We start from the raw sequence: 13,785 nt of genomic DNA on the forward strand, positions 1-13,785 counted from the left end.
AGATAGTCAGAGATAGATAGATAGATAGATAGACAGTCAGAGATAGATAGATAGATAGATAGACAGTCAGAGATAGATAGATAGATAGATAGATAGATAGATAGATAGATAGACAGTCAGAGATAGATAGATAGATAGATAGATAGATAGATAGATAGTCAGAGATAGATAGATAGATAGATAGATAGATAGACAGTCAGAGATAGATAGATAGATAGACAGTCAGAGATAGATAGATAGATAGATAGATAGATAGATAGATAGATAGTCAGAGATAGATAGATAGATAGATAGTCAGAGATAGATAGATAGATAGACAGTCAGAGATAGATAGATAGATAGATAGATAGATAGATAGACAGACAGACAGTCAGAGATAGATAGATAGATAGATAGATAGATAGATAGATAGATAGTCAGAGAGATATAGATAGATAGTCAGAGAGATATAGATAGACAGTCAGAGATAGATAGATAGATAGATAGATAGATAGATAGATAGATAGTCAGAGATAGATAGATAGTCAGAGATAGGTAGATAGATAGATAGATAGATAGACAGTCAGAGATAGATAGATAGATAGATAGACAGTCAGAGATAGATAGATAAATAGATAGATAGATAGATAGACAGTCAGAGATAGATAGATAGATAGATAGACAGACAGTCAGAGATAGATAGATAGATAGATAGATAGATAGATAGATAGATAGATAGTCAGAAAGATATAGATAGACAGTCAGAGATAGATAGATAGATAGATAGATAGTCAGAGATAGATAGATAGATAGATAGATAGTCAGAGATAGATAGATAGATAGATAGATAGTCAGAGATAGATAGATAGATAGATAGATAGATAGATAGATAGACAGTCAGAGATAGATAGATAGATAGATAGATAGATAGATAGATAGATAGATAGATAGATAGACAGACAGTCAGAGATAGATAGATAGATAGATAGATAGATAGATAGATAGATAGATAGATAGTCAGAAAGATATAGATAGACAGTCAGAGATAGATAGATAGATAGATAGATAGGTAGATAGACAGTCAGAGATAGATAGATAGATAGATAGATAGATAGATAGATAGACAGTCAGAGATAGATAGATAGATAGATGGATAGATAGTCAGAGATAGATAGATAGATAGATAGATAGATAGATAGATAGATAGATAGATAGATAGATACAGTATACCTAATAACATAGGGTTAGGTAACATAGGGTATTGATACTTTGCAGTCACGTGATATCTGGCGGGCAACAAACGCGGTTAGTGCATCCAATCGCACAGCAACTATCTGACATGTCGTGTACACCTCAAAACACCAACTTTTGTATATTAAAACTGGCAACGTCCTGGAAAGATCCTTGATTACTTTACTGGTTTTCGTTGCTAGAGAATGACGTTCTTGCCCGCCAGCCAGTACAACTGACGTCACGTGCAAAGTATCAATAGATTTAGTAATAAAATGTTGTATATGCATGTGAGGAAAAATGAGTGAGAGAATGATAGACATTAGATTTTTTTTTAGTATTTGTACATTATGCTGTAGTGAGTGAATTAGTAAATCTGCTTCTGTATTGAAGCTTTAATGTTCTTCTCGACTGAAGAGAGTTCCAGACCACTTATAACAGAGAGAACATATATAAACTATCACACAGCCAGTGAGAGAATGAAAAAAAGAGAACACTGTGTGTGTGTGTGTGTGTGTGTGTGAGAGAGAGAGAGAGAGAGAGAGAGAGAGAGTGTGTGTGTGTGTTAGAATGTGTGTGTGTGTGTGTGTGTGTGTGTGTGTGTGTGTGTGTGTGTCTGTGTGTGTGTGAGTGTGTGAATGTGTGTGTGAGTGTGTGAATGTGTGTGTGAAGGTACACGGTGACCTTACGTTGTGCCAGCATTCATTGCCTGTAGTTCCCGGCCCACACTGGTACACAATGGTACATGCACAAACAATAGTTACGCTGCTCAAACACACAACTGCTCTCACACACACTAGTCATGCAAACATTTTTAAAACAATTTCCTTTACAGAAACAAAACTATGAGCCGTGCAGAAAAATGATTACAAAAGTATTAATCAATACAGTGTAATCTGAGATACGTGTGTGTGCCTGAGGCTGTCCTCTTTGCTCTACAGAACACACAGGTCAGACGTGTCCACATGTGATGGGCGGTAAATCTAAAACATACCCCACCGCAAATGAAAATCATATCACATGCATAATACACAAAAGCCGTCATGTGTAACATGTACAAAGAGATCAGGGTGACATATAAACAGGACAATATGAACTACAAATAGATTCATTTATAATCAAATCTATTCCCAGTTGCTACACATTCTGTTCAATTTGGCAAAGAACATGACTGATTTAATCAGCCAAGAACTGATCAGAACAATGAACCACAAAAAAAGAAAGAGGGAAAAAATAAGTTTAGCTAGTTTTACATACATTCACCACCAGAAAGTGTACACAGAAATGTATTTATTATTTACTTTAAGACTTAATTTTGGGAAGAAAGAAAAATAAAAAAAAAATTCTTAATTTTTTTTTTTTTTTGGAGCCACAAAAGTCAAATTATACAGAAATACAGGAATCTTTCAGAGCGATTTCCTCTTTGTAAAGGTCAAAATGGACAAACCGAATCTAGTCGGTCAAGATTTGAGTGTTTACTCGGGTTATTTAATAATTGATAGAAGCAGAGCCACACTAACACTTTTCTAAGAGATTCAAGTACATTGCCTGGGAACTCGCTCTCTGAAGTGCAAATCAACTCTAGTGTTCTGTGTTTATGTTTAACGTTGAACGTTCAAACGAATCCGATGGTTCTTGTTTGTATGGTGTCAATTCAATTTGTTTGCTTTGCATTCATTCCTCGTTTCTGGAGGTCATCCTCGTCTGGCAACGATATCAAATTCACTGAAACTTTATTGGCATGACAAATAGAGAATTCTGTGGATCAACAAACTCCGTCTGTAATCATTTTACCCAAGAGTTTGATTACGAGCGATGATGCAACTTGTCTGCTCGCCAGATTTACAGCCAATCAGCATCTATCGACCCGTCTGCTCCAGATTTAGGACATTACCTACAGACGCATCGATTAACATACGTCTACACACACTCGCTCACGTCTCTATCTGACTTTGAGGCCATTGAGGCTTTGAGACTGAGGTAATCAATCGTTACTCAAACTGTCACGGGGACGCTCAGAGAGACAAATACACCCAGAGGAACATTTTATTGTTTTGGATGATATTGACATCTTCATATGGACATCTCAGAGTTTTGATAGCAGACTTTGCCATTCTAAGTATGGGTTGAGACGTTCTGAAACTCTAGTGTAGTCTATTATCTCTATTTGCTCTACATTTAATCTCACGGCTGCCTAGCAGAAACTTGGCCGAGCCGTTATGCTACTGTAGCATCAGTTGTTAGAAAAACCACATGCCACAACCATGCATGACCATGAGTCAGCTACACACACAGCTATGAACTATTAACTGAACCTTTAAACCACATGGCCAGAGTCACACACACACACAACCTTTCTAGCATAACAGCTATAACTTTAAACACAACTGAATAAAAGCGAGTAGATGGCAAGAACGGTCATCAAAGGGAGAAGAGAAAGAGAGCTGTGGGTAGCCATTGGGACAAGACCACCAACCTGAAAATGAAAATGACCAGTGACCGTGCAACTGGCAGAAAATACTTGTAAATAGTGAAGCATAACCTTTTTAACATTTGCTGTTTTATTAAAGTGCCACTATTATGCTATTTTAAATGTTCTTAATTTTGGTCTCGTACAAAAGGTTTACATCAAAAGTCAAAAAACAAAATATCTCGCTTTCTAATAATGTACATTGCACACCACCTCATTTCCTTGAGAGTCTGAAAAGAGTCGTTTGAAGATTCAGTCTCTCTAATCCCTTCCATTCCGAGAGCCTACTCTGCTCTGATTGGTCAGACGGCCCTGTTGTGATTGGTCTACTCTGCTCTGACTGGTCAGACAGCCCTGTTGTGATTGGCCTACTCTGCTCTGACTGGTCAGACGTCCCTGTTGTGATTGGTCTACTCTGCTCTGATTGGTCAGATGGCCCTGTTGTGATTGGTCTACTCTGCTCTGATTGCTCAGACGGCCCTGTTGTGATTGGTCTACTCTGCTCTGACTGGTCAGACGTCCCTGTTGTGATTGGTCTACTCTGCTCTGATTGGTCAGATGGCCCTGTTGTGATTGGTCTACTCTGCTCTGACTGGTCAGACGGCCCTGTTGTGATTGGTCTACTCTGCTCTGACTGGTCAGACAGCCCTGTTGTGATTGGTCTACTCTGCTCTGATTGGTCAGATGGACCTGTTGTGATTGGTCTACTCTGCTCTGATTGGTCAGATGGCCCTGTTGTGATTGGTCTACTCTGCTCTGATTGCTCAGACGGCCCTGTTGTGATTGGTCTACTCTGCTCTGACTGGTCAGACAGCCCTGTTGTGATTGGTCTACTCTGCTCTGACTGGTCAGACGGCCCTGTTGTGATTGGTCTACTCTGCTCTGACTGGTCAGACAGCCCTGTTGTGATTGGTCTACTCTGCTCTGATTGGTCAGATGGACCTGTTGTGATTGGTCTACTCTGCTCTGATTGGTCAGATGGCCCTGTTGTGATTGGTCTACTCTGCTCTGATTGCTCAGACGGCCCTGTTGTGATTGGTCTACTCTGCTCTGATTGGTCAGATGGACCTGTTGTGATTGGTCTACTCTGCTCTGATTGGTCAGACGGCCCTGTTGTGATTGGTCTACTCTGCTCTGATTGGTCAGACGGCCCTGTTGTGATTGGTCTACTCTGCTCTGATTGGTCAGACGGCCCTGTTGTGATTGGTCTACTCTGCTCTGATTGGTCAGATGGACCTGTTGTGATTGGTCTACTCTGCTCTGATTGGTCAGATGGACCTGTTGTGATTGGTCTACTCTGCTCTGATTGGTCAGACGGCCCTGTTGTGATTGGTCTACTCTGCTCTGATTGGTCAGACGGCCCTGTTGTGATTGGTCTACTCTGCTCTGATTGGTCAGACGGCCCTGTTGTGATTGGTCTACTCTGCTCTGATTGGTCAGACGGCCCTGTTGTGATTGGTCTACTCTGCTCTGATTGCTCAGACGGCCCTGTTGTGATTGGTCTACTCTGCTCTGATTGGTCAGATGGACCTGTTGTGATTGGTCTACTCTGCTCTGATTGGTCAGACGGCCCTGTTGTGATTGGTCTACTCTGCTCTGATTGGTCAGACGGCCCTGTTGTGATTGGTCTACTCTGCTCTGACTGGTCAGACAGCCCTGTTGTGATTGGTCTACTCTGCTCTGATTGGTCAGACGGCCCTGTTGTGATTGGTCTACTCTGCTCTGACTGGTCAGACGGCCCTGTTGTGATTGGTCTACTCTGCTCTGACTGGTCAGACGGCCCTGTTGTGATTGGTCTACTCTGCTCTGACTGGTCAGACGGCCCTGTTGTGATTGGTCTACTCTGCTCTGACTGGTCAGACGGCCCTGTTGTGATTGGTCTACTCTGCTCTGACTGGTCAGATGGCCCTGTTGTGATTGGTCTACTCTGCTCTGATTGGTCAGACGGCCTTGTTGTGATTGGTCTACTCTGCTCTGACTGGTCAGATGGCCCTGTTGTGATTGGTCTACTCTGCTCTGACTGGTCAGACGGCCCTGTTGTGATTGGTCTACTCTGCTCTGACTGGTCAGATGGCCCTGTTGTGATTGGCCTATTCTGCTCTGATTGGTCAGACGGCCCTGTTGTGATTGGTCTACTCTGCTCTGATTGGTCAGATGGCCCTGTTGTGATTGGTCTACTCTGCTCTGATTGCTCAGACGGCCCTGTTGTGATTGGTCTACTCTGCTCTGATTGGTCAGACTGCCCTGTTGTGATTGGTCTACTCTGCTCTGATTGCTCAGACGGCCCTGTTGTGATTGGTCTACTCTGCTCTGATTGCTCAGACGGCCCTGTTGTGATTGGTCTACTCTGCTCTGATTGGTCAGATGGACCTGTTGTGATTGGTCTACTCTGCTCTGATTGGTCAGATGGACCTGTTGTGATTGGTCTACTCTGCTCTGATTGGTCAGATGGACCTGTTGTGATTGGTCTACTCTGCTCTGATTGGTCAGATGGACCTGTTGTGATTGGTCTACTCTGCTCTGATTGGTCAGATGGCCCTGTTGTGATTGGTCTACTCTGCTCTGATTGGTCAGATGGCCCTGTTGTGATTGGTCTACTCTGCTCTGACTGGTCAGACGGCCCTGTTGTGATTGGTCTACTCTGCTCTGACTGGTCAGACGGCCCTGTTGTGATTGGTCTACTCTGCTCTGATTGGTCAGACGGCCTTGTTGTGATTGGTCTACTCTGCTCTGACTGGTCAGATGGCCCTGTTGTGATTGGTCTACTCTGCTCTGACTGGTCAGATGGCCCTGTTGTGATTGGTATACTCTGCTCTGACTGGTCAGACGGCCCTGTTGTGATTGGTCTACTCTGCTCTGACTGGTCAGATGGCCCTGTTGTGATTGGCCTATTCTGCTCTGATTGGTCAGACGGCCCTGTTGTGATTGGTCTACTCTGCTCTGATTGGTCAGATGGCCCTGTTGTGATTGGTCTACTCTGCTCTGATTGCTCAGACGGCCCTGTTGTGATTGGTCTACTCTGCTCTGATTGGTCAGACGGCCCTGTTGTGATTGGTCTACTCTGCTCTGATTGCTCAGACGGCCCTGTTGTGATTGGTCTACTCTGCTCTGATTGGTCAGATGGACCTGTTGTGATTGGTCTACTCTGCTCTGATTGGTCAGATGGACCTGTTGTGATTGGTCTACTCTGCTCTGATTGGTCAGATGGACCTGTTGTGATTGGTCTACTCTGCTCTGATTGGTCAGATGGACCTGTTGTGATTGGTCTACTCTGCTCTGATTGGTCAGATGGCCCTGTTGTGATTGGTCTACTCTGCTCTGATTGGTCAGATGGCCCTGTTTTGATTGGCCTAATCTGCTCTGATTGGTCAGATGGCCCTGTTGTGATTGGTCTACTGCTTACAGATCAATCCCAGCATGAGTCCTCATCCTTTTGAAATGCAAGCAAAGTGATTCAGAGGGTAGAAAACAGCATCTTCTCGGCATGTAAACAACACGAACCAAACTCTTCCAGTCTCAGCTACAACTACAGTACAGTGTTTGAGGGTGGGTCAAAGTAGACGTTGTTCGCAGGCGGTCAATCAAGACCATAGGTGGGCATTATGCAAATTTGTTACATTGTGACGTACGTATTAAAAGGCTTTTTAATAAATTTTTCAGCAAACATTAAAGCTGGTCTTGACAAACAACTTCTTTTCTAGTCATTCTCATCATATTGTGTTTATATGTATATAAATTTGTATGTACTGTAGGCTATAAATAATGTTTTTTTTTCACCATGCCAATAAAGCTATTTGAAACTCGAATGAGAGAGAGGGCTAATGTACAGTATGACTTAAAGGACCCTTGAGACCAACTCTATCCAAACGTGTTGTCTATGCAAATGAGGCCGTTAATGACACCAGTTAATTAAAACACATGTGATGTGGACCCCAACAACAAAACTTTCTCTCTTAGAGTTATGAGCATGCTGACACATCTCTCTCTCTCTCTCCATTCATCCACCCACCCTCCCTCTCTCTCTCTCTCTCTCTCTCTCTCTCTCTCTCTCTCTCTCTGGCCCTAATGGATCCCTCTTTATCTAGGCTGACCTAACCGTTGTCAGTGATGCTGGATTTGTGAGGTCTCTAAGTGTGCTTGGACCCAAGGGGAAACTCAGTGTGTGTGAGTGGATGTGTGTGTGTGTGTGTGTTTGGATGAGTTCCATTGACTCACTCTCTCTGGCATTTTGCATTAACCCAGCATCAATGCAAATAAGAAGATGGTGTTTGAAAAGAAAGAAGGATGAGCCTCCTGCCATCTGACTGTTTAATCAAGAAAGAGAAAAAGAGAGAGAGAGAGAAAGAGAGAGATGATGATGATGATAATGACAAAGAGAAAGATGCAGGTTTGTATGGCTCTGCGAAAAAATATATTATAAATACAATATTTAATAAAAAATATATTATAAACTTAAAATGTTTATCATTTTTATTGTCTTTTCACATTTTAATTTTAGTTTAAATTTTAGAATTTTGTTTGTGTTTTTGTCACTTTTATTGATTTTCAGTTTTTTTTTATTTGTCAATATAGTTTGTATTATTTTTTAGTTATTTAGTTAGTTAGTTATTTAGTATATCAAGTTTAACTTAAGGCAAATTAAAATGTTGTTAAAATAAGTAAAAAAAAAAAAAAGTATGGTTTTAGTTTTTATATATTCGATTAATTGCATATAACATAAAAGTTTGTAAATATATGTGTGTGTGTATATATATATATATACATACACAATTTTTTTTAACAGAAAAAATATATATCTATATTTGTATGTGTGTATGAAAAGTTAAAAATGACATCCCATAGAAAAATCTACCATGATAACCATGTTTTTTGCCAAGAAGATACATTAGTGCAGCAACATGGCAATAAGAAGATTTGAAAAGAAAAACAGAGTATGAGCTCCCTGCCTTCAGACTGTTTATAGAAATGAAATGAAAAGAGAGAGAGAGAGAAAAAAAAAAAGGTTTGCAGGCTCTTCCAAGCTGTTCATATAGTCGAGAATCAATTTGCGCTGAGGGTTGTGAGTGTGTGTGTGTTCTCAGTGATTTGGCTTATTGTTGTGTCTCAATAAGTCAAGTGGGCGCTGATGGAATGCACTTGACCTTTGACCTAATCTACCCTTTCATCTGCTCTATTCTCTTCTTTATTGCCCCTTTTATCTCCCTCTCTTTTTTCTCATCCCTGATCTGCTTCATGTCTTTTCAGCTGCTACTGTTGGGCATCAGCTTTAAAGGGACAGTTCACAATTTTTCCAAAATTGAAAATTCTCTCATCATTTACTCACCCTCATGTCAATACAAAACTATAGTACTTTCTTTGTTGCGAAGAACATAAAAGCGGATACAATTTAAAAATATCTTTTTAGCCTTTTTTTGTGTGAATGTGATGAAAGTGAATGAGGACTGGGCATGTCAAGCTTCAAAATGACAAAAGTACCATGAAAGTATCATTAAAGCAACCCATAAGATTAGTTTGCAACATTACATTTCTTTCTTCATTTCTTCAAAACTAAACAATAGTTTTGTGTGAGAAACAGACCAAGATTTAAACCGAAAAATGTCCTTTTTTGCAAAACAAATATGCAGCTATTAATGTTACTGACGTTTAGTCATGAGATATGAGAGAATCAGCATTGTCTTCCATTAATTTCATTCTGTTGCCCAAACAAAACAATTGTACGGCTTCAGAAACAAATGTAATATAGCAAATAAGTAAAATAGACTGCTTTAATTTTGCTTTTTGACAAATTTGGCGTCCGACAGACTCAGTCCCCATTGACTTGCATTAAATAAAAAAACAGAAAAGAGAGTGAGTAAACTATCTCATTAAAAACTCGAGAGAGACGTTTAACAGTAGAAAGACCAGGAGGAAGAGGTGGAGGAGAGAATTAAATTACAGTACAAATGTGTAAAAACACAACACAGGTGTAGAGAGATAAAAAACGTGTGTGTGTGTGAGACTGAGCTCAGAAAGTGGATATGTGCTTTTTAAACGCAGCTTAACACCTTCAGCATAAAGGCAGCAGAGAAACGTGAGCCGCGTGTTAATGCGAGAGGGAATCGCAGTCCTTTTCTGAGGGTCAGCTCTAATCTGGACACTTTAAACACAGGTGCATGTACAAACACACAGACAGATGACAAACTCGATCAAGTTACCGTATCGGATTCCCAAACTCTCCCGTTCTCCCTTCATTAAACCCATTCTACTTGTACATGACTGGTTTTTCTCTTGCGTTCTCCTTACATTCTGCGCCTCTCAGATGCGTTTACAAAGACAGCAAAGCTGAGAAAGGGAAGAACTGCAGAGATTAGAAAAAAGATCTTTTTCTCTTTCTCAGATAACCTCTCTCTTACTCTCTGTCAGTATATTTCCTCTTTGTATTTCCTTTCTGTGTTATTTTCTCCCATTACTAGTCACTCATTTAGATTTCTTTTCATTCCTAAACCTTTTTTCTCTGGCTTTTTCCCTTTTTTCTCCCCCCTTCTTGTATTCGCGAAGCGGAGCGGCCCCGCTCACAGACGGCCCTGCGATCCCATCAATCACTTTAACATGCTAATTAGTGGGATTTATTTTATTCTGCAAAAAATAACACTCAGGATCCCATTACACTGCTTGCCCCGGGGCAGCAGTCTGAGAGACTGAGTGTGTGTGTGTGTGTGTGTGTGAGAGAGAGAGAGACTGAGTGGCTGAACACATGTGTGTGATTGTGTGTGTATAATAGGTAAAGAAGCATATGTGAGTGTGAATACATATTATATGGTTTCATCTGTGTTTATGTCAGGCAATATTCATATGTGTGCAAAAAAAAAAAAGTTTCCATAGATTCTTGTCTAGCTGTTTATGTCTTAACCCAAGATATTAAGTAAATAAAGAAATAAATCAATATGTAATTATGTGTATATGTATATATAGAAATAGAAAGCTGTCGAGCGGAAACCTTGTATCTCCAAAAATGCTATCAGGAAATGGAACAAAACACTGCGTTGTCAAAGTTTATATTGTGGCTTTATATGTGGTCAGACACTTGCATGTGTCATTATATTATTAACATTTTACCAAAATCAAGCTCAAATGGAGCTACAAGGTTTTTGACCAATGAATTTCAGACATGCGTTTTGTGCCAGTGATTTGGTCCAGGCTATTTCAGACAGTATTGGCTATGACTCGATGACAAATACTAATGACGCTCTTCTCCACTCCTCACACACATACAGCATTAGTCTGTATATATATATAGTGTTTTCTGAATAAAGAAAACACTGTACTTATTCAAAGAACCAGTTCTTTATTTATCCTTGCATTGCAAACAAGCAGAGACGCTCCAAACTGCCTGCAGAATTTCATTCATAATAGATGTGGGCGGAGTTATGAGGTTTGATTGACAGTTTGATGAGCCAATGGCTCCAAGCTCTTTTTAATACTTTTCATTGGTTAAATATTAGCAAAGCCCACAGACAGACATAAAGGGTGACTACTAGTAATGATTTATGAAAAAGATTAAAATAAACAAAAAGAGAGTCCATTGATCCCTCTATAATTTATGTTAATTACATATATAATTAATTAACATATAAATATATTATTTTAAAATATTTATATACAGATAACACTTTCTTTCTAAAGAAATGTTCCATAGTACGACCATAGCTACAAGAGTAAAATCACAATGATCGAATATGTGACCCTGGACCTCAAAACCAGTCACATGGGTCAATTTTTTGAAATTGAGATTTATACATAATTTGAAAGCTGAATAATTAAGCTTTCCATTGATGTTGTTAGAATAGGACAATATTTTGCACAACTATTTGAAAATCTGGAATCTGAGGGTGCAAACAAATCGAAGCATTGAGAAAATCGCCTTTAAAGTTGTCCATTTGGGTTCGTGATTGTGCTGCATTCACTCACAAAAATAAATGTTTTATATATTTCCGGTAGGAAATTTACTAAATATCTTCATGGAACTTCATCTTTACTTAATATCCTAATGATTTTTGGCATAAAAGAACAATCGCTAATTTTGACCCATACAATGTATTATTAGCTATTGCCACTAATATACCCGTACGACTTGTGACTGGTTTTGTGATCCAGGGCCACATATGAGATCTCTTTCAAAACGTGTATAATATCATTCTGATAACAGTGGTGCTTCAAATGAATATAGCACTCTTAATGTTTGCACTTGCCATGATAACAGGCCTATTTGTAAAGAGATAGTTCTGTGATATGATAGCGTGATGGATGACAGGACCTCCTGCTATCTATCACACAATTACTTGATGTGCATTAGCATGTACGTGACAGCTCTAATCTTCCAGAATCATCTTCAGTCTCAATCTTTGCCTTTGAGCATGAGATTAATCTATTCTATAAGTGAATTCATCTGAAATGACATGGCCACTACATCTTTCCTCGTTATCTTAATTAGTCATTCATAAAGCGCTGGCTTCCTGTTCCCGCAAGTTTTATGAGCGCATTACCATACGTAACAAGGACATAGCTACCGCCCAACGCACCAGCGCTCACTTTGTAGTGGCTGTCTTCCCTCTATGCTTTTCTTGCAGCGGATTACTGCTTCAGTGGAGGACTTCTTGGAAAGTCAGGAATAATCAGTGGTAATTGATTAATATATGCTAATAAGAAGTCAGATAGCTTAGCTAACAGGCTGGCGCTGATGAAACGTTTAGGTTAAAGTTACAAGGACAAAACGCCATTGAAACCAGATATGTGATTAAAAAAGAACGTTTAAGAGTTTTTTTGCAGGTTTCCAGAGAGTGCGACAGGAGAGGTGTCGCGAGTGCCGTGATGAGGTGTGTATGAAGCTTTCCATGTTTGACTGTGTGTTTCTGTCTGTGGAACATGTGTGTTTCATGTGTGGAGGGTAGTTACGAAGCACTACCCACTTTAACAAACACATGTCGAGAGACAGAGATGGACATTTTCCAGATTGCCAGACTGTTTTCAGAAGCAGGGACTGATGACATCATTCTCATTACAGCTTCTAAAATTAAACCCAACGTTACTGACACACATACAAGTGTGCACAGTGTTTGTACATATGGGTTAGTATATACAATGTGAGGAAAAAAGGTACTGCCAATTTTTTTGCCAGGAATTTATCTATTAAGTTTTACGGACATTTCCTTTAACTCTAAAGCAAAACAAAATGCATTATGTTAACACAGAACATTGGGCCAAGGATACATTAAGTTAATCAAAAGTCACAGTATAGATTTCCATTTCAAATACATGCTGTTCTTTTGAACTTTCAATTTATTCAAAGAATCCTGAAAAAATGCATCACCGTTTCCACAAAAGTACTGTATCAAACTGTTTTCAACATTGATAATGATAAGGAACGTTCTTGAGCAGCAATGATCATGTGACACTGAAGACTGGAGTAATGATGCTGAAAATACAGATTTGCCATCACAGGAACATTTTAAAATATAATAAAATAAAAAACAGGAACATAAAAATTAAATAAAAGGAACATAATAAATTAAAATATAACAAAATATAACAATTTTCCATTACAACTGATCTAAATCATCATTTTTTGAATATTATTATTATTATCCTAAAATTACATACTCAAACTTTGTTTACAGGTTTATATGGAAAGAAAAAAAAAGAAAAGAAAAAGTAAAAAAAACAACAACTCAGATTTACAGAAGCTTAAAATTCTAAATAACCATAAAAAACTTCAATGGATGACTATGTATGTGGGGGCGGAGCTTTGGTGTGAGACAGACGTTGACATGCGTTGTAGGCGGAGTTATTGAGATGGAGGTTTGGTCAGTGTATTTTTTTAAACACAAACACTCACACACACACACACACACACACAGAGAGACTGTGAGACTACTATAACCAGGCCTGTCTGGCCAACACATTGTAATTTATGAGTGTTCAGAGCTGTCACGTTGAGATCTCAATTAAGCTCCCAGAACACCACTGCTGCACACACACACACACACACACACACACACACACACACAAACACCCTTCTGGCTCGCAGACTCTGGCACACACTCTCAGATAACTCCTGCTGTAAATATTTG

At 39.5% G+C, this 13,785-nt stretch overlaps 2 protein-coding genes across 19 annotated transcripts in view; both read right to left on the reverse strand.

The window, feature by feature from the left end:
- mecom (MDS1 and EVI1 complex locus) overlaps positions 1-13,785 on the reverse strand; it is a 171,821-nt gene that overhangs the window by 62,015 nt on the left and 96,021 nt on the right. The window lies entirely within an intron of this gene.
- Positions 2,575-9,008, reverse strand: LOC307167215 (uncharacterized protein; the record flags this gene model as incomplete). Its single annotated transcript, XM_079886205.1, has 3 exons — positions 2,575-4,052; positions 4,178-5,191; positions 9,003-9,008. 3 exons carry the CDS (start codon positions 9,006-9,008, stop codon positions 3,894-3,896), a joined length of 1,179 nt encoding a protein of 392 aa, XP_079742331.1. The 3' UTR covers positions 2,575-3,893.

This window comes from Squalius cephalus (genome assembly GCF_949319135.1).
Source record: "Squalius cephalus genome assembly, chromosome: 11".
Taxonomy (NCBI): Eukaryota; Metazoa; Chordata; class Actinopteri; order Cypriniformes; family Leuciscidae; genus Squalius; species Squalius cephalus.